Source organism: Carassius auratus, chromosome 49 (assembly GCF_003368295.1).
Source record: "Carassius auratus strain Wakin chromosome 49, ASM336829v1, whole genome shotgun sequence".
In the NCBI taxonomy this organism is placed as follows: Eukaryota; Metazoa; Chordata; class Actinopteri; order Cypriniformes; family Cyprinidae; genus Carassius; species Carassius auratus.
The window spans coordinates 5397178-5424409 of record NC_039291.1 but is presented as its reverse complement, the minus strand read 5'-3'; the positions used below and the strand labels follow the sequence as shown (position 1 = coordinate 5424409).

Here is a 27232-nt window from a genome sequence, read left to right as displayed (position 1 = left end):
ATTCCTTGGATCACAATTAAAACACCATTGTCAACAAAAGCACGTGCCAGCCTGATGAGAGAGGCATGCCCTGCCTGAACTAAGGCATTGTTTTCTGGTTTTGTTTTTATGCCCCTTTTTCCTCTCACTTTTTTCTACTACTTCTCGTTTTATGTCTCTTTCTTTTTACAATAATTAACCAAACGTTTTGCATGGCATTACAACTATGCCAGGGAATTGTTGTCAGGGCATTGATATGTGGTTGCCAAGTGTTTTTAACTTATTTGATAAATGGTTGCTAGGACTTTGTGTTTGAGATGGTTGCTAGGTGATTTCTTAATTGCCCCTTTGGGTCACTATTTCAGTGTTAGTCTGAGGGATTTTTTGTGCATTAAATGGTGTAGGATAAGATTTGCACCAAAATTTAAAACTAGGGGTGCATCGATCAAGATCGTCCGATCGTTAATGCGCATCTCGTCAGTAAAGCCGGTTCTCTAATCAGCAGTAAATTCCCTCAGGTGCGTGATTTCTCATAGAGCAGCTGTTACTACACAGAGCCATTGTTACCTGAGAAGATGCACAAATAAACGCTGATAATGAACGTGGATTTGCGCAGCTAGTCAGTTAACAACAGCTCTGTGTAGTAACAGCTGGGCTGCGTTCAGCCCCGACAAAACGTTCCACAACGTTTTTTAGACAGAAACGGTGATGCGTTGAACACACTGTTCTGATGACGCAAGAGTTGCAACTATGGCAGCTGAGAAGGCCATTCTTTGTGAAGAATTTTCAGAGCCATCTATTTAGCCTCACATACTGACTTTATTTGAAGTTCATACGGTTTTAATAGCCTGTATTTTCTTTCTCATTTTTAGGAAAAGCACTTAATTACCATTGTTTATTTCTAAACCAAATGTCATACACTTGCAATGAAGCTAAAAATATAAACAACTACATCATTATGTTGATATCCTATATTTTTACATTAAAACTTCCGACAAACATGTCTTCTAATATACTCAGTTGTTGCGTATACCGAGCTGCAACGAACACATTTGTAAATTATTTTCCTTGAAGCCATTGTGAGAGTTCACTTTAATACCGCATGCTTTATATACATGTTGCTGCTGATTGGACTGAAGTTCTGACACACCCACCAAACAAGAGAAAACGCATCTCAAACCCCGTTGCACACCGGTGCACGCCGTTTCCAGGAAACATGACGTTCAACCCGGAAACCGTAGCAAAACGTTGCACACCGTTTTGAACTTGAACATGCCCCTGCTCTATGTGAAATCACGCACCTGAGGGAATCTACCACTGATTAGAGAACAGGCTTTACTGACGAGATGCGTATTAAAACTTAACTAAGGATTTATTTAAATGGCTTATTTTAGTAATATATACTAAATAGTATATTTATATACTATTATGGTACTTATTAATACTTTTTTATTAAGCTTTCGTTTATTATTTACTGCATTAGATTTAGTAATTTAGTACTTAAAATTAATTCAGTTAGCTGTCAAGGCAACATGTCTAGTTAAGTTTGTTTTTTATCACCCATTTTAATTGTTATTATTTATTTATTTTAATTTTTTTAAGCTTGATTTAAATTACCAAACTTCAGTTACTGAATTGTCAATCACAGATTTTTAATCGTTTAAGCTCTGGTTAACAATAGTAACAATTACCTTTATTATGTTCACTAATTATGAATTTTAAACTTGTGATACATCAAGCTTGCAATCATTAAATTACTCTTAGTCTATAAACTATGTTTGTGCTATGTGCGTGTATGTTGCAGCATTATTTGATTACCTATTAGCGACTGTAAATGTCTATTTTCTTTCTGTTTTAGGGAGCAGCCCGTCTGTGGCATGACCCCTGACCTTGGAAATGCTCAGAATATGGGCAAAACCATGAACCCCATGAGCTCTCCCAACACAGCAGGCTCCTCCAACGCTCCCCAGGGGCAGGATGCCACTGTCAGCAGCAACACATCCACTTTCCCCTCCCCTGTTGGCCAGAAGGAGCCCGGTGCCATCGGCCCAGTACACGGCCACCGTTTCGGGTGCCCGGGAACCATGAGCCATTCAGCAACCATGCAGGCGGCCACACCTCAGGGCAGTGGCTATCCACTGAAGTTGAGCAGCCCTTCTCAAGGCAGTCCAGGCATGCTTTCTCCACGCCACCGAGCCAGTCCCGGAGTGGTAGGATCTCCACGCTTGCCCCCACCGCAGTTCTCCCCAGCAGGAAGCTTACATTCACCTGTGAGCATGTGCACTAGCAGTACGGGTGCCAATGGGGGAGCTGGCAGTAGCCATGGTTATACAAGTAGTTCCCTCAATGCCCTTCAGGCACTTAGCGAGTGCCATGGAGTGAGCCACGGGCAATCGCTGGGCTCTCCCGACAGGAAATTGGGGTCACCAGCCTCATTGGGCGTCAATCTTCACATGTTGAACAAAATGGGAGCCTCTGAGTCATTCGGAGAGCAGAACCAATCAGAGCAGGGTAACGGCGGGCAAGACGATGGCATTGACCAGCAAAGAGATGAAAAGGGCAACCTTAGCCAGTTTAACAACCCAGATGCCAGTGATCCACAGAACCGGCTACGTGACAACAAAGGCCATACTAAACTCCTGCAGCTCCTCACCACTAAAACTGAGCCTATCGAGTCCACCTCACCTCCTCCAATGACTGGTGGAGAGCCCGGGTGTAAGGACCCCGCTGGGGGCCTAGGGAACGGCGGCATGGGCGGAGCCGGGTCACATGCTACCTCCCTGAAGGAGAAGCACAAGATCCTTCATAGACTTCTCCAGAATAGCTCGTCGCCCGTCGACCTGGCCAAACTCACAGCCGAGGCCACGGGGAAGGAGCTGTGTCAGGATACTGCAGGTGGGGCGGCCGGTGGGGCTGAATTAGCCATTAAACAAGAGCCCGTCAGCCCCAAAAAGAAGGACAATGCCCTACTGCGCTACCTACTGGATAAAGATGATAATGTACTTAAGGATAAAGTCAAGATGGAACCTGGAGAAATAAAAGTGGAGGGCAGTAAGATGCAAGGAATTACGACAGAGAAAACTGATGGCGGCTACGACAGTGTGGAGCCGGTAAGTGATGCCGCCATCCTGGCAATAAACCAAGAGATATTTAATACAAGTCATTTAGACGCATACCTCATTGTCATGCACCTGTTGATTTTTTTTTTTTGTTTTAAAAAGGAACAAATTATAGGCTGTTGTAAAACATGGTGCTGGTCAACAAAGCATGACACTGTGAGATTGGACATGACCTAATAATTTTTGATTATTATTACTGTTGCCATATTAGTTTTTTCTGATTGTTATTATTATTTTATTTTGGAGGGTTCACCATTGTGAAATAATGCAAATCCAAAAAAAGAAAGTATGTCTATAATTTCTAGTTTATACAGTATAAAAATGGTAAATGCATTGTTAAAAATATTTGTTGTGGTAACTGATAGCATGGTGTCAATACAGAATAACTGAAACCGAAAGATAGTTTATATATGCAAAACACCACCTGAATCGCGTGTGCTGGTTTTAAACTTGAAAAAAAAATAATGATTGTATTGAATTACAATGTCCCTTTTGTGAAATGGTGTAAAGATTCATCATTAGTGGTTGTGGGTAATGAATGTTTTGGTTAGATATTGGCTATCAGTCAGATTTGTGAATTCTCACGCAGAAATAACCGATATGATAACTGATACCAACACATTCAAACACTCTAATCGCCTTGTTTTCAGTTTGTTGCTGTAGTGTTAGTGTATGCATCCTTTCCTTTCCCCTCTTTTTGTATTCCTCTCTGTTTGGGTGTGAAAGTAGAGCAAACAACAGATTCATAAACCGGCCAATGAAGCCCCAGATCGAGGCAGTATGGTAACAGCAGGGATATAAATGACTCAGCCAGCTGGAGAGAGAGAGAGAGAACGAGAGAGATGGGGAAAGTGAGATCTCTGTCACAGGAAGTCGATTCTGTGGGAAACTGGCAGGACTTTCTCAGAAGCAGCTCTGTGACATTTGAAAGAAGGCATCTCGGTGGTGTTCAGTGCATCTCATCTGGCACAGCAGTTGGCACATGCCCTACTGAGCTGGCACTGGGCACCAATCAGGCCTGGCACAGCGGCTGTAAAGTTAGAGGAGCGTCTGGGGCCAGGCAACAGAATAGAGAGATTATCCTGTATGTGTGTGTTCGTGCTCATTGGTCTTCCTGGGCCTCTTTTACAAGCTGTTGATTGAGCCACAAATTGAGTCATAGTTGTCAAATCAAAGCAGCGGTCTCAGGAAGCTGCTGCTGTTAGCCTGTTAGCAGAATGACCTCACCGCCCCTCGGTTACCAGGAAAAGGCCCAGAGCTGCGCTAGTGAGGAACCTCTGACCTCACGGTCTCCACGACGGCGCCATTGAGAACATGAAGTACAGTGATTTACAGAGCAGGGAGGCCACAGCGGGACACGAAGAGTGATGGAGGAGATGCTCAAGCATGGATGTGCATGAAAAAAAAGCCTGATTTATTGAGGATGCGGGAGAATGGAGGAAAAAAATGTCGAGTGGAGAGGGAGGACCAATCCCCAGTGAGCTGCCTACCTAGACATCAGTTATGAAATAAGGCTCACCAAGAGAATGAAGTTGCTTAACATGGCGGTATTTATTTGTTAAAAAATACAGTGATATTGTGAAATATTCTTTTAAATGTTCATTTATTCCAGTGATGCCAAGAATACATTACTCCAGTCTTCAGTGTCACTGAAGTGATTCTTCAGGAATCATTCTAATGTGTTAATTTGGTTCTCAAGAAACATTTTTTTTTATTGTTATCACTGTTAAAAAAACAGTTGACACATTTTTTCAAGATTCTTTGATGAATGGAATTTCAAAAGAACAGTATTTTTTGCAATAGGAATCTTAATATACATATAATTATTTATTTTTAATGACCTTTAGTTCCATCCAGTTTTCATTTCAGATTTGGGAATTGTACCAAAAACGAAAGCAATCTAAACAAATAGCAAGTCCGTATTCAAAAAGATGTCCCATTTACACTATTCATTTAGCAGCTATATTTTATTTGGTGAAATTTAGTGAAAAAGGTTATGGCATTCAAAATGTTTTTTTAAAATAAACAGTATTTGAATGTCATGAATATTTCTTCAAAGTCATTAGCTGAGTCTTTTGTGACTTAGGAGGTTCCTTGACTCCTAGCATGGCATCCAGTGTATGTAGAGAGTAAGGTGGCTCACTGGGGTTTGGAACCATTCATCTCTCTCTTGCTCCTGTGATGAGATGAGCAGCTGGCTGTTGTGACAGAGCTACAGCTGAGACTGAAGAGAAGCAGGGATCTGTGTGAAAGGTCATGATGGCTCAAGGAGTCTTCACTGACACCGTGCCTCTGAGCGCGTGGAGCACGTCCACTCCTGACTTTCACCAGCGTCGTTCAGTGCTCAAGGTTATTTTCACAGTTGGCTTACAAATAAAGGCTTTCGATGGCTGTGGACAGGGTGGCTTTCAATAATGCAGTTTTTATGGCAGACGGTAGAAATGACCCAGATGCACATATTATTGTCACCCAGGCAGCTGCACTGGCTTCAGTCACTCTGTTCACTGATGTATCAGTCCCTCTTTTTCTCTCTCTGTCTCGCTCTCCCTATTGATCGTTCAATCTCTGTCTCTTTTACATCCTGTATGTCCTAGTTTACTCTGTTTTAAAGCAGCTGTGTAGCTAAACAGCATTTTCAAATCATATGCACAGTTAAGATGTAAAACACTGTTTCTAAAAGGTAGGCAGGGGCACTAGTGTCTTATAAGACAGCTTGTTTTGGCCAGATTTGCATCTTATGCAGACTTCATAGAGAAGACAATCCCGTAATGCAGACCATGCATTAGCTTAGCAACATGCTAATGACTTCCTCTATTAGAATCAATAGTGGGTTAGTATTGTGAGCATTAGGGTTGGTGTCTCAGTAATACTAAAGTAACTTGTGAGCACTATTTTGTTGCTGCCTACTGTGTTGTTCCAAATCATTCAATTTCTTAGACTCCCCTTTAGTCAGCATGAATAAGCAGACAGCTAAGCAACTCGCTAGTAGGAACATCACTAGGTTTTTTTTGTGCTTCTTTGTCTCTACGTGCTCATACAGAGAAGGATTTTACTGTTTCTATTTGTGGTGGCGATGGTGTCTTTCTCTGAGTGTGCTTCTATAGATGTGCTTTGTAAGTGTGTTACAGTCTGATGCTCTTGCGGAGGTGCGTGTGTGTGTGTGTGTGTGTGTGTGTGTGTGTGTGTGTGTGTGTCTGCAGCAGGAAGTGTGACTCAGGATGGGGTGTCACTCCTCTTCCCTTCCCAACCCCTCACAGAGCTCTAATAGGCACCCTGTGTCCCTGACACCATTCCTGGGTTGCACACACACACACACACACACACGTGTGGTGCAGACAGCTGTCCCAACCCTGACACTGTCGCTTCGTTGGTGGTTCCTCTGTGTACCAATTAACCCTGTAACCCCTCTTACCCCTTTGGTCCTGCTCCTGTCTACATGACTAACAGCCCCCCGTCCCATCAAACCAGCACTGATATCTTATTTCATACTTGGACTAACGGTTGAAGTTTGGTATTCATAGCATATCCTTAGGGGTCTTCATCAGGGGGTCCGCTACCATAGGGGTCCTCTGCAGTACTGCAAAGCAGCAGTTATTGTGCTTTCTTATTATTGCATTGAAATAATGTTAAATGAACTCCAGCCAAAGCTAAAGTTAACTTTAATTCTTTAAAGTTTAATTCTCCAACTTACATTTGAATAGGTTAATTAAATTAAAAATACAATGTTATAACTCATCAAAATAAGTACATGCTATACAATATTTAATGGGGATCTCTAATTTGTCTTTGGCTTGACAAATGTTGAAGGTTGAATTTCTTCTTATAAGTTAAATTTAGTAGTTATACTTTACATGCTTGATTTTATAAATGTATTTTCCTAATTCTAGTAAATGTCGCATTTCTAATAAGTTTGGGGCTTGAGATTTTATTTATTTATTTTGATAGAAATTAGTAGTTTTAATAGTTTTCAATACGAATGCAATAAATTGATCAAAGGTGACAGTAAAGACATTTATAATGTTACAAACATTTATGTTACAAATAAATACTGTTCTTTTTAACTTTATCTTCCTCAAAGAGTCCTGAATTTTTTTTCTCACAGTTTCCACAACAATATAGAGCAGCACAACATTTTTCAACATTGAGAATTAGGTTTGCTCGGATCAGGTTTTTTGAAGCCGATCACAGAAAGCAGTATCTGCCGATACCGATATTTTGAAAGCCTTCATTTTTTCATTTATAACAATATACAGTGATACAACAATCAGGATTTTTAGACATTTATTCAGGGCTTGAATTTCATTTTTGAAAATGGGAGGAATTCCCCTCTTAGGTGACTTGTGAAAGGAGAAGTGGCACGGACTGTCTGCTACTGATCTGTGGGTGTTTACCACAAACACAACATTTATCCATTATTTTGATTTCAAATCCAAACGTTGTCACTGAAAATAATAACAACAGACTATTTATTCAATGTTTTTTTTTACTTTTGCATTTACTTCTAGATTTATATGTTAAGTTGCTCAAGCAAGTGGCAAAACATTGAAACTACTTTTCTTACGTTATCAAAAACGTACTATTGACAGAAATAAGCCAATCAAAGCCAGATCAATCAGAGCACACCTACTGAGAAAAATAATACATGTTTCAAGAGAACAAAGTCAGCATATTAGACTGATTTCTGAAGAATCATGTGACAGTGATTACTGGAGTAATGATGCTAAAAATTTTGCTTTCACATGAGTAATTTACATTGGAAAATATGCTAAAAAGGGCAATTATAAAATAGACAGTTATTTTAAATGGTAGTATTTCACAATATTACTGTTTTTACTGTATTTTTTGATCAAATAAACTCAGTCTTGGTGAGCATAAGAGACTTATTAAAAAAAGAAATTCAAACATCTTACCGACCCCCAAAGTTTTGAATGGTAGTATAGCTGCAGTACCTGTGACCTAATAATAATACGGTTTATTTGTCATGTCTTAAGACTGTTAAAGTGAACTGCAAGTGATTTTAAAATGGTAAAAAAAAGGAAAAAAATTTTTATTGCCACTCACAGAACCTCAATATTTACACTTTTCCTTATGCATTCATATGCGATTCAACTTAAAATCCTGATGTTAACAGTAAAAGTTCATGGACATGTCATTTATTAAATACCCACATCCAAAAGTGTAAATTATAGTGGAATATGTTGGATAGTTTGACTGTAAGTGCTCTGGTAGCTGATGAGAAACACAGCTCCCATAGATCTCCACACAGGGAGCTTTTCCACCATTGGCTCAACATCACACTGACGTCAACGCTCCCACTGGCAAGAAAGTGATCCATGAAGGTGCAGCTCAGTGCGATATAAAGAATCCATGCTAATGCACAAGCACCTTCCTGTCTGGACTGAGCGAGTGCACACTGATAATACACAAGAGAGAAGGCAGTGAGCGATAATTGGAAAGAGGAGGACAGGAAGGCTGAAACAAGCAGACTGTGAGATGCATGGACAGTGAATAATCTTCAGCAGGTTTGATTCAAGAGGCCAGCCAGGGACATGGGGTGCACACACAAGTGTGTGTGCAAGTATGTGTGTATGCATGAGATGAGATGAGAGGAGAGAGAGGATAGATCGGGAAAAAGAGCTTCCGAGCGCTACACAAGGAGAGTGACCTCATTAAGCAGTTCCTCCTCTCCACTCGCATCCTGTTTGTGCAGCGCTTTTCCGCCGCAAATCAACGGCAAGAGAGGCCGACAGCTTCATTAGGCTGCAGACATGCCGCATGAAGGCAAACGTTCGACCCACAGAATAATATACAGCATGTGATCTTTGACCTTTAACCTTAACTACCCTCCACAACAGCCCTGAAACACACAGACACACTCTCTCATCCACTGTCCTGAAGTCAAAGTTTTCTATATATACTGTGTATAGATAAATAAATATTTATATAATGTAATTTACATGTATTATAGGTGTAATCATTCAGATGGGCAGATAAATAGATTTGCTTTCCTGATTGTAATATAGATGTCATGTGTGCTGCCCCCTTGTGGTGGCTTAAGGACTTCAATGCTTGTTTCTTGAAAGTTCCAGAACTGGCATTCTCCTAAAATCTATATATTACCCAGCGTAAATATTTAAATCTCCAGCTGTAGAGTGCTTGTGTACGGAACACTTGATTTAGCATTTATTTAGTGTCATTTAACAGAAGTTGTTTGCATTTCAGTCTTTTCTTATAGACGACGACAGCTCTAGATAAACAAAACAAAAAAGTACAGTTCTGAATCTTTGAGTCAATATTGTTTATCTGAAATGCACCGCTCCAAGAAGGTTTCTTTATCTCAACAGGCTGAGTTGGACTTTGTCAAACTCAAGCCAGAATTAAAAAAAAAAGTTAGAAATGCATTAGGGTAGATGTTTCAAATATATAAATATATATCAGAACTGTAGTGCACTACAGCCAAGTGTGCATTTAGATTTCAAAGGTAATAAATATTTTTAAAAGCTTATGAAGGAGATGAAAGGATTTGAAGTCAGATCGATGGTGTATTTAAAGTCAAGCTGCGTTCCCAGGCATGCAGAGAGTGTGCGTTTGCTTGCGTGCATTTAGAAGATCTTGCTCTGATGGAGAAGCAATCTAGCAATCTTTAAAGATGGTAACCGAACCATGGCAAATGGAGTAGTGTTCAGCTAGCCTCCTTTAACTTAATGTGAATGGTGTCCTAGATTCCAGTCCTGTGTGTGTGTGTGTGTGTGTGCGCACATGTGAGAGGGAGAGGGGTGTGTATCAGGAGGAAGACTTTCGCTGCTGAGATACCAAACCTTGTGACTATACAAAACATAGCCGTTATATATGCATTGGCGTGTTATGTATAAGAACATGTTTTCATGTGCATCTAAAACCCACCAGAAATTTGACCTTGGCAAACCTGTTTTTGATATTAGACAACAAACTGAAGAGACTAATGAAAATACTAAACTAAAGGAGTTTCCTTGTGTGTTTGCAGTCAAGCGAGCTGGATGATATTCTGGATGATTTACAGAACAGTCAGCCAGGACTGTTTGCGGATTCCAGGCCTGTGTCTTTGCCTGCTGCTGTGGACAAGCAGTCAATCATCAATGACATCCTGCAGATGACTGGAGATGGTGGAACCAACATGGGTCCCCAGCAACAAAGAGCACTACAGGCTGTGGGCCAACAGAGTGAGTAACACACACACATTCTCCTACAGTTTTCATCCAATGGCTGGAAAATGTAAGACTTCTGAAATCTGAGCAGATTTTAAAACACATTATAAACTTGCCAAATTGGTAAAGAGTTGCAAAGAAAAACTAAATGACTGAATGTACCATTCACACTTCAGTAATGTACTAAAAACAGAATTTTTAATTTTTTTGCATTTAAAAAAAATGCTGTATTATGCGTGCCAGGCCAGTAGTTGGCGATGTCACAATATAAAACAACTCTGCTACACATGGCTATAGACTGAACACATAAAGTGCATGACTTCACAAAATCTCATTTTTGTAGTTTACCCAGAAATGATGATGTTTTCTTTTTCAGTGGTGTTGTTTTCTAAAACTTTCACTTTAAAGGAACACTCCACTTTTTAAAAAAAAATAGGCTTAGAAAATTGCAACTTTCATATATTGTCAGTCTTAGAACACAGTGTAACTACAGACGAGTCGAGTTTTAACTAGGAAAAATATAAAAATGCTAACGTCTATTCAGATTCAATGATCTATGCTAAGCTAAGCTAAAAGTCCTACAACCAGACCCAGAGATCGGCTGAATGGAATAGAAAACGGTAAAACTGAACTGTTTAACTCCAGGGGAGTTGGAAAATGAGCCTATATTCAAAAAAAGTGGAGTGTTCCTTTAAAACCCGTATTCAAAAGTTTGCTTTTTCATACCCCCAAAACACTGTTGTTGTGTAAATTACAACTTGTGTCAATTTGTCCAGACTGTAAATCGGGATTGGGAGTTCTGTGTTAGAGCACAGTCACTCATGTTTAAGTTATGCAAATTTGCGGTGCTGACCATCAGAAAGCTACTTAGTTTGAAAGTGTCTTCTGTGTGAACTGTGCTTCATCTCAACACTATTGATAATACACAGCGGACCCTTTTTCACATTACATTTTGCTAATGTAACTGCACCTTTAAAAGAGCAAATGCATAAATATTGCAGGTTTTTCCCAAGCATGCTTACTTGTGTTCAAATAGTCATATAATTGCCTTATCGCTCATATTTATGCACAAACCCCCTCTTGAACGCTGGTGTAAGATTAGACCAATGTAACACATTGGTTTGAGCTTTGCCTCATATTGTGTAATCGACGTCCTTTAGGACAACTATCCAGATTGCACCCAATCCTAACCAGTGTGTGTTTACAAAGAGTTTCACTGAGTAGTCTTGGATTTTATTTGCGTTTGTTTACGAGGTGACAGCAGGGAAAAAATTCCTGTGTCCACAAACGGCGTCCCAATGTATTTGCAAAAATATTTAGAATTACACAAGCGTGAAGATGAACCCGGAGTGCTTTATGTTTTCATGTCATAATTTTTACGAAACACCCTGAAACTATTCAAGTGTGCCCAGGGGCTGACCGAAACTATGAGCAGGTGGAACATGAGTTTCTCACGACACATTTGTTTCTCAGCGGAGTGGATATTCTCTCTCACGAACTGTCATCAGAGACATTTTGATACACCACTGTTCAAAAGATGTGTCAGTAAGATTTTTTTTTTTTTTTTTGAAAGAATCAAAATACTATTTTCAGCGAGCATGTTTGATTAAAAGTGACAGTAAATGCATTTATATTGTTACAGAAAATTTTTTGAGATAAATGAACTTCAAAGAATCCTGGAATAACTGTTTTTATCAGTTTACACAGGAATATGAATCATCACAACAGTTTTCGACATTGACAATAATGATAAAAATGTTAATTATATCACAATATCAGTTTTTGACATTGTATTTTGATCCTATAAATGCTGTTTTGGTGAGCATAAGAGACAGACTTTTTCAAATTGGTGTCTTTTTTTCTATAAACTTTTAATTCCAGAGTTCAACTAAATACTTTTTTCATTTATTGGATATTTGCTGTGTGTGTTCATAGATTTTGGCGCTCCACGACCAGGTCAGCCGGGCAGAGCTCCTCCAGTCAGAAGCGTGTCTTTGGATATGAACATGGCTGCTAAAGGCGCTCAGGGTCAGTACCCTCTGATGAGGAACAACAGCCCTTACTCGCTCATGCAGCAGCAAGGCATGATGGGAAACCACAGTGTTATGCCTAATCAGCCCAACATGGTCAATGCAGGTGAGTTGAGCTGGGGTCAGAAATGCAGTGCTTCGTATTCACTGATGCAGTAACCTTAAATACAATAGAAGTACATTTTGTCTGTAAATATGCGGTGGAACACAGGGCTTCCCCCACACTTTACACCTACTATGAGAGGAATGTTCCAATGCCGCACCGACCGTGTACAAACCAAAGTTTCAGTTTGATCAGTAATGCACAGTCAAGCATGATGTGTTGGCCGAGAGAAAGACAAATGTGTAAAACGGCACACAGGTGTTGAGTCAGATCAAAAGCGAGCCCCCCGTGCACCTTTTGTTTGTGTGTGGTGGGTTACATATGCTTGCAAATGAATGTGCACATAAAGTGAGACTGTGAGCAGCTAGATATGATTGTCTCATAACCTGAGAAAGAATTGTAGGGTTTCTGCTGTGATCGTGTCTGCATGTTTTGAAATATCACATTTGTGAAGATGAAATGACACTGTGGTTTTATACATACCACTGTTTTTTTTTCTATATCTATTTTATTTTGTCAGTTCACCCTTAGCTTAGGTCAGCTGAATAAAATACTGAATAATATAATCGTAGCCTAAATTTCACAACCCAATTCAGTAAGAACAGTATTATTTGAAATATTATTTCGATTTAAAAGAATTTCTCTATTTTAATACATCTTTGGATAATAATTTTTAACATGGTAAATGTCTTAACTGCCACTTTTGATCAATTTAATGCATTCTAGTTTAATAAAAGTGTTGACTTTTTTTTCAATATCCACAAACTTTTAAACAGTAGTGTACATTTCAGTCAAAAATGTCCCCTTCCACGTGTTGCTAATACCATTTAGTTTAGTGTTACCTTCAAAATTGAAAAGCCCCCTTTCTTTCTCTTTTTTAAAGGAGTCATGGGTAATAATGGTCCCCGTGTAGGTATGCAGCAGGACAGTTGGGGTGCACAGGGTCCTGGTCCGGGCGGTAGCGCAGCCTCGCCTGTCACAGCTGCTCCCGCCGGCCAGCACTCCCTCACACAGGGGGCGCTCCACTCTCGCATGGGGCCCAACTCTGGTGCAGGCATGCCCATGAGGCCCAACAGCCAGCCTGGACCAAGACAGATGCTTCAGTCGCAGATGATGCCCAATGGTAAATGGACACAGAAACGGATACATAGAGCTTTACAGAAAGTATAGAAAAGCACTTGAGGATAACTGTTTTGAATGATCTTTTATCATCTGCTGTTTCTTCCTTAGCCCAGTCAAACATGGACATGGGCATGGCTGGCCACCAGTTTCCCCAGCAACAGGCACCGCCCAATCAGACGGCTCCATGGCCAGACAGTGTGATGCCTATAGAGCCAGTGCCGTTTGGGAACCAGAACAGGTAAACAGCATTTATTACTGTCACTGTTTTAAGGCCCGCCACTTTATTAGAGTGTTTTGGGTTTTTTGTCCTTCTGTAAGAAAATAACTAGACAAATACACTCCGTTTTGGGTCTCAGCTCTTTAATGAGTCTCTCATCTCTGTAAGCTCTATGTATAGCGGTTCTCGTGAGGATGTTTTGTGCCCTCCTGCCTCTGAGGGTCCGTCCGATGAAGGCGCTCTGCTCAGCCAGCTCTACACGGTTCTCAAAGATTTCGACGGCCTGGAGGAGATTGACCGTGCTCTGGGCATCCCGGCTTTGGTGGGACGGGTAGGTTGAACACCTTTGTTCTACAACCCAGCCTCTTTTGTGTACCTAACAACAGAACCGAAATAACTTTATTTAAAAAATCGATTAATTAATCAAATTGACTTTAATCAGCTAATTAATCAAACTTACTCAATCATCACTCAGATCAAACATTTTACTTGCACCAAAGGTAGTTTTTAAGTCAACATTATAATTATATAATTGTTTCTACTCCAATTTGTGGTTAAAAATATAAACATTTAAATAAATGTTAAATAAATGACTATAATAAAAACTTGCATTAAAATACTAGTGATGCAACGAACAAATTTTTCTGATTTCTATTTTATTTTTTGCCCTGAAACACTGAAACTGAAAAGGTTTCTTTTATTAATCAGTTAATAAAATTACATTTACATTTAATTAGCTTTTTTATTGCATGCAAGGCATCTTTTATATTAACTTTTTTAATATACTTATCTTTCTACTCCAATTTGTTGTAAAAATATAAACTAAAATTTAAATGGAATCTGTAATAAAAACTTGCTTTCTTGACAGATTTTGTTTAAACTTACAAACATATATTTAATATATAAAATAGTGAATATTAGCAAAATGCTCCTCTCTAGAGTTATACAAACTAAGATGTTTTATTGCCATCTTTCTGTGGTTAAAACAATGATTGAGTGGTTATTTGAGACGAGATTCTTTTTCGCTTGCTGAAATTTCAGTGCATTAATACAAAATCCAGGTCCAGAACTGTCGGATTTATAACGTGCATTAGCTATTACCATCACACACACATATGGCATTACTAAGTTTAAATGTAATGTTGTTTACTCACTTGTGCTCAGGCTCAGCCGGTGGAGCAGGATCAGTTCCCCGGTCAGGACCCCAGTATGATGATGGATCAGAAGCCACCCATGTACGGCCAGCAGCAGTACACCGCCTCCCAGGCCCACATTCAGCAGGGTGGGTACACGTCCATGCAGGACCCCAGCTTCCATGGCATGGCAGGACAGATGGGGCAGAGGCCGGGCTACCCCATTCTCCGCATGCAGGCTAGACCAGGACTCAGGCCCACCGGGGCCGTCCCCACTCAACCCAACGCACTCAGACTGCAGCTTCAACACAGGCTACAAGCACAGCAGGTACGGTTTACACTCTCATACATGGGAAGAAAGAACGCTCTTGAATAAAGTAGAGTAAAACTGGTTATTTTTTTATTTCCTATTCATAATATTGTCTGGTTATGTCATCAATATTACTTTTTTTCCTATTCATATACACCCATTTTAAAGGCCTAATTGAATCTAAATCAGACTGGTGAAGTAAAACAGTCTGTGGTTAACTGCCCCCTGCTGGACATTTCAGAAATTGATCCTTGACCTCATTTTGGGTTTATTTAGGGGTCATGCCTCTTAACTGTTTAGTTTCTGGCAATTTAAAGCTACAGTCAATGATTATATATATATATATATATATATATATATATATATATATTACACGTACACACTTAATGCACTATTATATACAGTAGGTTTTAAATACTTTAAAGAAAGAAAAATGTATATTCTATATATTTAACTTTTTACTATATAGTAATTGTGTATTTGTAATATACTATCTTGCACAATGGCTAGGTTCAGTGCTTTTCATAGATTACAGCACTAGAGCATGTTGTTGTTTGTATCACACCACTATAGTGTTGTTTGCTATATAGAATTCAAATTGTAAAGTCAGTGTCTTACAAGAAAGAGCCATTATATTGAACAGAGCAATTGTTGAAATGTATTGCTTGAGTATTGAAAATTCAGACGAGTGATTATGCTTTTGAAATGATTCTACAATGTGCTGCTTGTTCCAGAATCGTCAGCCTATGATGAATCCGATGGCTGGAGTGTCAAATATGAACCTACCTCTAAGACCCAACGTTCCAAATCAGGTACGCTGAATCACTTCTTGCATTCTCCCTTGTGCTCCGATGCCGAAATAACATGCCTAACTCTCTCTGTCTTCCCAGGGGACAATCAACGCTCAGATGCTGGCCCAGCGGCAGAGAGAGTTGCTGAGTAATCACTTGCGCCAACGTCAGCTGGACCAACAGCGGCAGCAGCAGCAGCAGCAGCAGCAGCAGCGCAGCATGGTCATGCGAGCCCAGGGCCTCAACCTGCCGCCAAACATGGCGGCGGCCACAGCAGGCATGCCCGGAGCCATGAACAATCCACGGATCCCCCAGGCCAACCCCCAGCAGTTCCCCTATCCACCCAACTACGGTACAGGCCTGGCCTCGCCGCCCCCCTCCAGCAGCCCTTTCTCCCCCGGTTCTCCCAACCTCCCCGCCCCCCAGCTCCTCTCCCACAACGCCATGCATGGCTCTCAGATGAGTCTAGCTAACCAGGGGATGCTGGGCAATCTGAGCGGACAGTTTGGGGCTGTTATGAGCCCTCAAATGCAGCACAGTGCCTTTCAGTTCCCCAGCTCAGGTACTGCCTGCCCTTTCTCTCTGTCTGTGTGTCATGCGCTTCCATACACACAAACACACACACCTGCGACCAGCAACACTACAGGCTGAACGTGTGTGATCTGAATGTGCGGTTCAAAATCATAAAGTTCAGGGACAAACGACATGGTATAATTGGAAATGCAATTTTCTAGACACAGGTCAGCTGTGTAAAAATACTAATCCAGCAACTATAGTCAAATCCAATCCTAAAATATTATATTATAAAAGAATTAAATGATTATGTAAAAATTCAAATTTTGACATCATTTGCTAAACCCCCATGTTGTTATAAATCTTTTTAACTTTTTTCTTTTGTGGAACACAAAAGGTGATTCTTTTATTTATTTATTTCATTTTCCAAATGAATGAAGTCTGGACTCCAGAATAACAAAAAAGCACCATTAATGTGTTCTAAAAATAAAAATAGCCATGGATGTTCTTAAAAGTGCACCTTTCCACCTGTTTCATGGAAGGAGGAACGACGTGTTGTTATTTTTTTTAACTAAAACTATTAAAAACAGGGGGTTTTTTTCGGCTTAAAAAAAAAAAATGAAAAAAATAAAAAATATATATATATATATAATATATATAATTACTAACACTGAAGTCATTCCAAACCTGTAAGACCATCGTTCATCTTCAGAACGTAATTTAAGATATATTTGATGAAATCTGAGAGCTTTCTGACCCTGTATAGACAGCAATACAACGTTTTATGGCCCAGGAAGGTAATAAGGTTAAAAACGTCCATGTGACATCAGTGGTTCAACCATAATGTTATGAAGCTGAAAAAAAAAAAACTTTATTCAAAAAAAAAAAATCTCTTTCCTGACAGTCAACGCATGTTCAACAGAGTACCATGACATATGTGTCTGGTAGTGCTGCTGATGCAGGAGCCAGCGTTCTGACGCAAAACTAAGATGTGCTGCGCCTTGTTTGCAGGCAGAGAAATTAACACACATGCAACATGGTACCCTTGTAAATGCAACAAGGAGAAATTATTGAATTAAATTAGATATTTTTGTCTTCTATGAGCACAAAATGTATTCTCATAGCTTCATAACATTAGGGTTGAACCTCTGATGTCACATGAACTAAAACGTTTCAGTAACTTTGCTGTCAATGGAGGGTCAGAAAGCTCTCGGATTTCATCAGAAATATCTTAATTTGTGTTACGAAGATGAATGAAGCTCTTAGGGGTTTGAAACGACCTGAAGAGTAATTAATGACAGAATTTTCATTTTGGGGTGAACTATCCCTTTAAATTAAATTTAGAAATATTGCCTTGGCCATTAACTGGAATACGTTGAAATTCAAAAATGACTAAAACTGATATGAAAATACAGCTAAATAAAACATTTTAAAAAAGAAAAAAAGCATGTAACAAAAGTGACTAAGTCTTAAATTAAAATGGAAATATAAAAATAAAATCGAATTTAAAATCTTAATAAATATTTAATAGTATACAATAACACATGACGAGAGAGAGAGATTTAATGAGATTTATAGTTTCTGGATTATATTATCATGTACTTTATTATTACATTAGATGCTGTCATAAAACTAAAGACCAAAATTCATTAGTATCTATTAATGTTTCGTGATCTAAACTTTAAAAACGGTTTCAGTGAGTATTTGGGCTTTTATACATCAGTTTATGGTTGTCTAGCCAAGTACTGTGAACTAGATTGGGTTATTTAGCACTTTATGGTAGTAAATCAGTATTAAGTAATTGTCCTTATGTAGTGCCCTTGAAAGATCGTAATGTTCTGGTAGAATGTGGCACTAGAGGGCAGAAGACTCACTAATGGTTTTCCCACGTGTAATAAGAATATATTACAGGAATACTTCAGGTTATTTCCAAATTAATGTCTATAAACCCAATTGTTGTCTATTACCACAGAAAAATATTATCATTCACAGCTCAGCTTTTAAAATCAAATAGTGTGATCATTTGCATATTTTAGACTTTGCCACCCACTCAATGACCCTGTTATGCTTCCAATGAAATGAAATACTAATTGCATTTTGCATTCAAGAGCGAGTTGAAATCATTCTGTGGTAATCAGCAAAATTCAACAGATCAGTGGCATTAAGATTGCATCTTCAGATTCAGAATTGACATAATCCAGAACATCCATCTTTGTACTCTGCCACAGTAAATCTATATGTAACACATGAGCTACTGATGCAGTCAGATGATCAGTTTATCATTTAAGCCTGGGGTAACCAACCCTGCTTCTGCTCCTGCAAAGTTCAGCTCCAATCCTAATCAAACACACCTGAAGCAGCTAATTAAGGTCTTCAGGATCACTTAAAAATTTAAGGCAGGTGTGTTTGATTAGGGTTGGAGCTAAACTTTGCAGGACAGTCGATCACCAGGAGCAGGGTTGGTTACCCCTGATTTAGGCCAGGCTTAAGTTGTGTTAAACTATTGATCATTGTGCCTGTGTGTATGCCTGTGCTGTGTCATATGTGTCAGTGTCTGTCCTGCCTAGACTAATTGGCTGATGGTGATCAGTGGAGGCGGAGCAGTTGATTTTTAAACCAATTATGCGGTGACCCAGACCCCACCCCTCAATCCCACCCACCCAACCTCTTTTCTCTGGCTGTTTCAGCCACTAACACTAACCTGCATGTGTGACTCTGTCTCACTGCCTGCTTATAACACCTCTAAAGCCCTCTTGATTCCTCACTTTTGATTATGGAGATGGGCTGAAATATTCTCGATATGATTTCTGCGTCTGCATTTCTCAAAATGATGTTCAGCTAATCTAAACAACACATTTGTTTAGATTTTGTCATTTTTTTTATTAATTGTTGTCATAGTTGCAGTTCTATTTAATTTCTGGGTGCTAAATGTAGATGTTGTCTGACAGTGTGAGAGTGAATATGATGTGAAAAGCACTGTACAGTAATAATGACCTCACTTGTGTTAAATAGTTCTTTGATGTATGTTTATAGCGAGCCAGAGTTTGTCTCTTCATGTCTGTGCGTGTGTGTGTGTGTGTGTTTGTGTGTATCAGGTATGAGTCAGCAGTCGGAAGCCGGGTTCGGTGGTGCCGCCACCCCTCAGAGCCCCCTCATGTCTCCCAGGATGGGCCACGCCCAGAGTCCCATGATGCAACAGGCGCAGGGCAACACCTCTTTCCAGTCCTCCCCTGACATGAACGGCTGGACACAGGGCAGCATTAATGCCAACAGGTACAGCTTTACGTCTCGTATAGTGTGTGTGTGTGTATATGTACACACACACTGCCTTTCAAAAGTTTGGGGTCAGCAAGATTTTTTTTTTTAAGAAATAAATGCTTTTATTCACAAAGGATATTAAATTAATCGAAAGTGACAGTGAAAAGTGATTATATTTATAACATTATAAAAGATTACGGTTTTGAATAAATACTGTTCTTGAACTTTCTGTTCATCAGAGAATCCCGCAAAAAAATGTGTAACATTTATCCAGACAAAAACATTGTACAGTTTTTTTCACAATATTACGGTTTATTTTTAATTAAATATATGCAGCCTTGGTGAACATCAGACTTAATTAAAAACCTCCCTAACCCCAAACTTTTGAACCGTAGTGTGTGTGTGTGTGTGTGAAATGTTATCAGACATGAAATATGTTTAACGTTTTCAATTCAGGAAGCAGATGAATCATTTTTCCCACCTGAACGTTCTTCTACATTTATCTGCTTCCCTCCACAGTATGTTCACTCAGCAGTCGCCACCTCAGTTTGCCCAGCAGGCCGGTAACAACATGTACAATGGTAACGGCATGAATCTTAATGTGCCCATGGGCACCAACTCAAGTAACATGGGCCAAATGGGCAACCAGATGAGCATGAGCTCTATGAACTCTGGACCTGGGGGCAATATGGCCAACATGGGCCCTGAACAGGTTAGACAAATACACAGTCAGTTTCTGAGTCATGTGACACCTTTGTCTATTATAAACAGTGTGAACGTTTATTGCCTTTTGGGAACCCATACGAGCTCATTTAGAAACCCATCTTTAGAGTGAAACTACTTTGCAGCACTGGTCAAACTCTAAACTTTTGATCGCTAATGAAGCACATTTAAACTCCTCAATGTTCCACCAAGGAGTTTAGTAAAAATATATAGAGTTCTGAAAAAGATAACATTTCCACAAAAACATGAATCTACTTATTTCAACATTTGTTAATGATCCAAAATGTTTCTTAAGCAACAAATCAGCATATTAGAATGATTTCTGAAGGATCATGTGACACTGAAGACTGGAGTAATACTAAAATGCTGATACAGCTTTATCATTCAAAACAAGACAAGTTATTTTAAATTGTAGTAATATATAAATTGATAAAATAAATAATTAATTAACTGATCAAATAAATACAGGCTTGGTGAACATAAGAAACTTGTTCCTAAAGCATTAAAAAAATCTTACTGACCTCAAACTTTTTAATCCTTCAATATCTTTTCCTTTAAAAGAGTTATTAAATATATTCATATATCGCCAGTTATATAGTCAATATTTGTTATGCTTTACACAGTCCGCTGCAGCTTTTAAGTTTAAATAGTATGAATATTTAACTAAGTTGCATTAGTTTGATTGTGCGCTTCGGACGTTGAATTCTCAGTCTGCTGATTTATTCCAAAGATGCGTGAATAGTCACAAGTCTTAATAATTTAGCATTTTGCAATTAGTGGAGGTTTAATAATTATTACTCTCGGTTTCTTAGCTGTAATTATCTCTTCATGGCAACACAAAGTTTGCCATTAAAACACATTTTAGTGAGGGGTACGTGAAACTGGGTTACGAGAGCTTTTAAAAAGTACTTTACCTGTCTTGATTTATTACAGTGTTTCTTTGGCTCAGGGTCCATCCAGTCAAAGCTGCTGAAATATAGAAATAATGTAAAGAAAAAAATAATTCAAAAATGACCATAAGATTTTGGTTAATTTTTTGAAACACAAATGAAGATCTTTTTAATGGAACCTGAAAGGTTACCGAAATGAAGAAGATTCAAAATGGTTATAAAGGCATCAGAAAGTGACTCCATATGAATCAAGCAGTTAAATCCAAGTCTTTTGATGATCACTTTCTAGGAACACATTTATTTTAGGATTTCAGTTACATGTAAACAGTGATCAAAACTCATGCATAAGGACATTAAGTAAAGACTGTTAAGTGCAAACACATTTTTTTACCATACAACTTAATTATGGTTAATTAAAACACTTTGCCACAATGTGAATACTGACATAAAAAACAACCTCATATACGATTTCTGTGAAGAAAAGAGTCTAAGACCAGATTTCTTTTTCCTCTTTCCCACAGCAGAAGTATTGTTGACCCGGGGCAGATGACCGAGTTTATTGAAGCTGTTTGATGAGTGAGTTTCAGCTGCAGCGTGATCAAGGAGGGATTGGAGTGATGCTGTGCTGTTTAAGCTGCTATCAGGGCTGTACGGGTCTTTAGAGAGCCTGTCTACTGCCCCCTACTGGACATCTCTAGAGGATGCATCAGGGGTACTGGAGCTCGGAGGGGATGGACACTCTGCCTCACTCTCTTTCTCACTCACACACACACACACACTGACACTTTGGCCTATACCCCCCACCCCCCTCGTCCACCTCCTTCAGTCAAGCACGGCCTTCTGTCCCGTACTTACACTGCAAGCCCTTTCCGTCAGTCTGCTCCGCTGCATTCACCGTAGTGTGACTTAGGTCTCCCCTGAAAAGACTCTGTGACACTGGCATCGGAATCCTTGTCTCCCATGAATGTATTCCCCCCTCTCTCTTTTTCCCTGTCTTTCTTCCCGGTTCGTCCTCTGGACTTCAGACTCTTCTTAAGAAGACGTTCTTTTTGCCCAACCATCTCTCTTTCGGACTTCTTTCCAATCTGACGTTTCAAAACCGACAAGAAGACTGCATTTTAAAAACCAAACTCAAAATTCAGCCATTTTGCCTTTTTGTTTTATTATTATTTTTTTTTTTTCACAGTGCAAATAAAGATCGATTGATGTTGAAAAGGCATCTGCATATAGATTATGAGAATTCAGATGATGGTTTATAAAATTAGACTTAATTTAGTCAAAAGGTTTCTTGTGTATTAAATTAAGTTTTATTTTTAATGTATAGTTTTTTTTTTTTTTTTTTTTTATTAACATTGTAGATTTCTTTATAAACCATCGGTTAGAATGAAAGAAAGTCCACATGAATTGCCTCCGAATAAGAAAAACGTTCAGCATACCTGTGGATTTTTAGTTTTCCTTGGTCCAGTAGTTTCAGAGAGAACGTGTTTCGTTGTGGTTAGTAACATGAAATGATGGTAGATTGTAAATACCAGTAATGGGAGGGGGTTTTTTTTCGTATTATATTTATTTTTTTATTTTATTTAGTTTTTCGATATATAACCCCTTCCTCCCCTCAAAGTCCGGTCTTAACTGTTTCTAGAACTAAAGAGAATTTCTCACGAGGAGGTGTTTGTTTGGTGGGAAGATGAGGATGCGTTGATTCCTGTGGTACTAAGGAAGAGGAGCTGGGGTGAGGTGGTCCTTCTTTCCCGGGTGTGGGGGTCTGGGAGGGTTCTGTGTGTACAGTGTACAGATACTCGCTTGCTTCTAAGCCTTTAGCCGGGAGCCCCACCGGAGGAACCCAACACAGCCATAAACTCAACACTGAAGCGTGCTTTCTCCGTTGTGTGGAGTGACGTGCTTCACGCCAGATGCTATAGGTACAAGCAGAAACCGGGGTGTGTAAGAAAAGACAACAAGCAATAAATATTACTTGAGATTTAATTTTGTTTCTTTTTGTAATTTTTTGTACAGGACTTTTCAGGAGACACATTTTGCTCCCCGGTTCAAACTCAGTATTAAGGATATCATTTTTTTTTTTTTAAGCCTATTATTATTGTGGTTTCTGTTTTGAGTAAGACAAAAACAATATTTCCAAACCTATTTGTTCCTCAGTGAAATGCAGGTTTTAGTTCTGGTGTAGCCAAAAAAAAAAAAAAAAGATAAATTAATAAATAGACTAAAAAAGCAGCATTTATGTTTTGCGTGGCTATTTGACCATACACACTTAACGCGGCGTTCCAGGCAGATTTTTGATCCCGTAAATCACGACTTCAAACCACGACTCACTAAATGTCCGCCGTCTTGAAAACCTCCGGATCAACGGTTCAGATTTGAATGAGCGGTCACTACAGGCACGTGAGCTCTTAACGCTGTAATGTACGCGATACAGTTTGTGTTTTCTAGCTTATCTGAGGACGAAGCCAAATTTCATTGCCTTTGGATTGATCAGTAGACTTAAACATACCTTTCATTTCGTTTTCGTCTCATGTTTGCACACGGTTTGTATCGGGGTTAAACGGACAGCCTTTAGCTTTCGCTGAAAATATCGCCATGTCATCTATGTTTAAGCTGGTGTGTTAAAAAACAAAAAGCAAATAAAAAAGTAGGCTACTACATGTTTTATTAAGTATATACTGTATGTACCAGCAGCAACTGAGGTTTGCAACGACCAGCTCTGTCATTATGCGCTGAATATAGCCTACCTGGTGTCTTGGTATAGCTTTGGCTTTTCCTTTTTGAACTCTGTAAATACAGTTTTGATTTCACATTGTTTGGATGAAGCGTCCCACCATTCAAAACTGTACTTTGAGAAACACCTGCATTGATGAAAATTTGATTTAATTATCGATTTCAGCGAACCTTGCTAACATTTGTCGACTAAATGGAGTAGGCCTAACGCACTCCTTTGTTCCAAGCCTTTTTGGTCCGAGTTCTGATGAATGTTGGATGCCTTGAACAAGGCCCGCCATCCAGAAGCATCTACACTATCATATTGGAGAATAGCCAGTCCTGAGGTCGCACTTGTACCACTACCCTTCTGCAAAGTCCAAAGATTGTCACGATTTTGAAATAAATATAAGCCATGATGTGAAGGTGGTGCAGAGTTTTCTAGTCTTTTTATCAGCGCTAGTGCAAAAAGAGCCATTTGCCCTCAAATAAATAAATACATGGAATTGTAACGGCTATTGAATTTCCTAAAATTGTCTTTACCTTACCTCTTGGGGGGTTTTTTCTCCGACTTTAAATGTCTTTTTGTATAGTCTGCCAATTTCTTAGAGCTAAATGCAACAACCTTGAAATGCTAAGACTTAGCATATTGCCTTAGATCTGTTTTACTGTCTTGTATATTACAAAAGTTGTCTGTATTATATTTGTATAGTGAATCATTGACAGGATCGTCCCAGTTCATTACTGCTCATCTGTTGCTGGATACATACATGCATACCTGTCTCTCTTCTCCATTCCCTCACGCACCTGCACTCTCTCCTCCAGTCTCGATATTGCTCATTTTCCATGTTTTGTTTGTTATCAGTTGTGGGATTTATTATTTGTACAGTCTTGATTTTACCTTCTCGGTTGTGTGTGAGAATGAAAATGATGCAATGGGAAATCGAAGCAATATGTAATTTATAAAGACTTTTTGGAGAAAGCTTACAGTGTTGTGCTCCTGAGATGTATTTTTTTTTTTCAAGTTGTGGTCACATTAACATCTCTGTTCATCCGCATCGATGTGTGTAATCTTAGTGTGAGCCTTTTATGCAAAGTTAGATATACCGAGAGAAATTTAAATACAGTTATGCAAGTTGTCAACTAATATGGCTTTGCTGATGCTATTTGATGTTGAATCAAACTGAATTGTAAATAAAGGATTCTGTTATTGCAACATTTATTATCATCTCATGGCTAATGTTTTCCATTTCAATTTTGTGATGCATAGATCTTTATAAAAGCTTTTGTAGAAACTTTTTTATGGGACATTTACAAAGGTTGAATTAATAAAGGCTTGCATGCCCCTGTTTTTGCTAGTAAATGAATGAAGTGCCAAAAAAAAAAAAAAGATATATATGCCACATAACGTTTCTTCCTATGTAAAATTAAGATTATAATTTTTTTCTGGCAATGAAAATAAAATTAAAAAATATATATAATATAATAACATTTATATATTTTTTTGCATATAATTTGTAAGTAATTACAAATTACTTACTGCTATTACTACTAAAAATAAAATATTGTGTTGTTATTTGTGGTAAACTAAAAAGATATTTAATATTAAGTTTTAATTTTTTTATGTTTTATTATATTTTGCTAAACAAACAAAAACTAATAAAACAAAAGTACAAAATAAATGTGACTCATAGTAGAACCAGTTAAAGATTCTACATAATTCATTATAGTTACTGTGCTTATTATTTAGAACAATTATTTGTACCTCATAATATAATTATTATATTAGTGAAGTATAACTGTTAAAGATTTGAATCCTGCACCGCTTCTTTACTTTTTTAATCAAATTATCTACAGCAGATGTTTTGATACTTCATGTTCATGCACATAGTTAACTCCCATTATTAAATGAATGCCGCTGATGACTTTCAATTTCACCAAAAGCCTCTGAACTGATCTCGTGCAGTTCGCACCGTCGCCCGGTTAGGAGCGGTTAACAGTGCGCCTGCAGTAGTTAACACGTTAGAGACTCTGCTGCATATGAAATAGAGCGTTAAAGTGCAATTCCTAGAGGATGAACCCAGGGCTGACCAATGACCGCACAGAAATGGGAAAGGCATCCTGTCTGAAGCTTCACACACAAAACCCAAGTCTAGTGCCTGAGCTGCCAAGTCAAAAGTTATCCAAGCACTAGAGGGGGATCCCAGGACTTGCACAAGTCGCTATATGGTAAGAACATTTGTAAACAATTTCACTTAACAATATTTTGCTAGTTTTGATGACGGATAACTTATTTGTGTTTTATTTTGCATTACCATTATGAACATAAGCCCACACTTCATGTGCAGAAACCAGCTGAGGTCAGGAGTCTTTGGAGCATGACACCTGTAATGCTTTTTAAAAGAGTTGGAAAGACTGCTTTAACGGTGACCTTTCTTGCTGACCCTCTGTTCTTAAAGTGAAGTGTCACGACCCTCGTTAGTCTCTGTTAGTGGTGCGTTCGCACACAGTTCCTTCCAGTGACCGGTCTTTTCATTTTATCCTGTTTTTACAGGTACAGTAATCTGTCTGACGGGCCTCCGAAGGCGGGGCCTGCAACACACGTAGCGACGTCAGAGGCTGTCGCCGGCCAACACGTTGGCGTTTTTCAAAGTATGCTTCAGACACGATCACGACGAGTTGTTCCCCATAGTGTCCCTTCAGAGGACGCAGTTCGAAGTTCCCTTGACAGGGAACTGGCCTGGTCATAGGTCAAGCTTCAGAAGACAATTCAGTTACCCTCTCATACTTCAGCAGGGAGAGATGCAGGCTTTTCTAGTAGTACATATATACATCAGAGCTCATGGTGAGTTAACAGAGCTTGAAGTTATAATACAATCACAATGAAGCCCTTAGGGTCAATGATAAAAGCATCCTAGATGATGGCATTTTTTATTTTTATTTGAAATTTTTTTGTCCATGCAAAGCCTTGTGGAAAAAAAGTGCACTTAATTGTTTTGAATGTGCACTTGCAGTGTATATATATATATATATATATATATAAATAAATAAAGGACTTGTAGATTATATAATGATAGACAATATACACTTTAATGAATGTTTTAACAGTTTTTTTTTAAGTGCACTTTGTAATAATCTAAAATTACTTTAA

At 38.9% G+C, this 27232-nt stretch overlaps 1 protein-coding gene across 7 annotated transcripts in view; it reads left to right on the top strand.

The window, feature by feature from the left end:
- Positions 1 to 25304, top strand: part of LOC113066077 (nuclear receptor coactivator 2-like) — a 100219-nt gene extending 74915 nt beyond the window's left edge. For 4 of the 7 annotated variants that reach the window (XM_026237690.1, XM_026237688.1, XM_026237689.1 and 1 more), the window contains exons 11-22: positions 1838 to 3089; positions 10102 to 10297; positions 12218 to 12418; positions 13299 to 13538; positions 13646 to 13775; positions 13923 to 14085; positions 14919 to 15215; positions 15932 to 16009; positions 16088 to 16550; positions 19597 to 19774; positions 20279 to 20471; positions 21894 to 25304. In XM_026237690.1, coding sequence (XP_026093475.1) covers positions 1838 to 3089; positions 10102 to 10297; positions 12218 to 12418; positions 13299 to 13538; positions 13646 to 13775; positions 13923 to 14085; positions 14919 to 15215; positions 15932 to 16009; positions 16088 to 16550; positions 19597 to 19774; positions 20279 to 20471; positions 21894 to 21908 — 3406 coding nt within the window. In that variant the 3' untranslated portion in view covers positions 21909 to 25304. The remainder of the gene's footprint in view (positions 1 to 1837; positions 3090 to 10101; positions 10298 to 12217; positions 12419 to 13298; positions 13539 to 13645; positions 13776 to 13922; positions 14086 to 14918; positions 15216 to 15931; positions 16010 to 16087; positions 16551 to 19596; positions 19775 to 20278; positions 20472 to 21893) is intronic. The other 3 variants (XM_026237692.1, XM_026237691.1, XM_026237693.1) reach the window with 3 other exon arrangements.
- Positions 25305 to 27232: the final 1928 nt, after the last annotated feature.